General features: G+C 27.8%; 1 protein-coding gene across 1 annotated transcript; it reads right to left on the bottom strand.

Moving 5' to 3' along the window:
* Positions 1-691: 691 nt before the first annotated feature.
* Positions 692-1,408, bottom strand: EIN_294770 (hypothetical protein; the record flags this gene model as incomplete). Its single annotated transcript, XM_004257700.1, has 1 exon — positions 692-1,408. The coding sequence occupies one exon, from the start codon at positions 1,406-1,408 to the stop codon at positions 692-694; it is 717 nt and encodes a 238-aa protein (XP_004257748.1).
* Positions 1,409-1,509: the final 101 nt, after the last annotated feature.

The raw sequence follows: 1,509 nt of genomic DNA, 5'->3' as shown, positions 1-1,509 counted from the left end.
TGTCATAAAGTAAACGTGGAAATAGTTTGTTTTAGTAATAGAGTTATTTGCAAATGAAAAAATTGGTTTTAATTCATAAAAATTCAAATTCAAAAATATTTTTAATGTCATTCAAACCAGTTATCTATTTGTCGTACTTCAAATAAACACTTTTGACTGTAGTTATTTTATAATAAATTTATTATAATTACTCAATTTGTATTTTTTTGAAATAGAAATAGGAAAAAAGTAAGTTTTTTGTTTATAAATTTATTTAGTTTGTTTTTGGCTTGTATTTTCTAAATTTGTATAGTTTAAATATAATTTGTATAACTAAACTTTTTTTGGAAAAAACAAAGTTTGGGTATAAAAACAAAAAAATTATCATCTATCCGCCACAATGATGAGTTTTTAGTGTGATCAACCATGATAAATACAAACGTCTTCATCTCTGAGTGGCCTTTAAATATCAAAAGACAATTTTACTTAATGATAAACAGTGACTTAACATTTAATGTTATATTAATTTTTTGAATGATAATAATAATAATAATAATTTAATAATTATAAATTATAGTTCATATTATTGAACTTGTTTTAAAATGAATGAAATTCTTTTCTTTATGATAGTTTATATTTTCAAACCGAAAATCTATTTTCAACCATTTAAAAATAATAAAACATAAATAAATTAGTTATAAATTATAGTAAATTAATAAGGACAATTGTTTCGAGGAGCAGTTTCGGGCTTTGTTAATTCCATTGGGAAAAGTTCAAACAGTATTTCTTCGTCACATTTTTCTTTTTCTTTTTGAAAGAATTTTTCAGGACATCTGATTGGGTGTGGGTTTTCCTTATTAGTCCTAGGGTCATAACAAATTCTAAAATCTCTTACCAGGTTTCTATATTGACAAAAGAAGACCGGTTCTTCTCCATATACCTTTTGTAAAATAACTTTCAAGTCTTGAATCTTATACAATTTATTGGTCTGGACTTTAAGTTCACTTTGTTTTAATATCTCCCAAGCGTCATATTTGTTAAATAAATGAATTGCAGTTTTCATGTATTCGATTACCCCGCGTGGTCCGTGATAAATTTGCATTGCACACGTTCCGTGTGTGTCAAATTGGTACATGGCATATCCACATTGTTGAAACGACATCCAATTTTTGTGAATCATTTCCACAAGTGGTCTATTTCTGAAAATGATATTTTCTACACGTTTTAAGTCCAGTTTGAATAGGCAACACCTCAATTTTGCATTAACCCTAATCTGAGGCCAAAACCCGTTTAACATAAATCCTTCTTTGACAAAAGGTGTTGTTTTTGGGATGGCACAGTGTCCACCTTTACACCTATTACCAGGCCAGAATTGAACAAGTGCAATAGATTGTATTTTTCCTTCAAATTTTATATAACTTTTACACATTGGATAATAAGTGAATTCGTTTATTAAAGGAGGGTATTTTACAGGTTGGGGCTCTTTTGCTGGACTTTGAACTATTTCTTGTGCCTGAAATCTTTTCGTTC

The sequence above is a fragment of the Entamoeba invadens genome (assembly GCF_000330505.1).
Source record: "Entamoeba invadens IP1 unplaced genomic scaffold scaff_1105074726009, whole genome shotgun sequence".
Taxonomy (NCBI): Eukaryota; Evosea; order Mastigamoebida; family Endamoebidae; genus Entamoeba; species Entamoeba invadens.
This window is presented reverse-complemented; position numbering and strand designations above follow the sequence as displayed.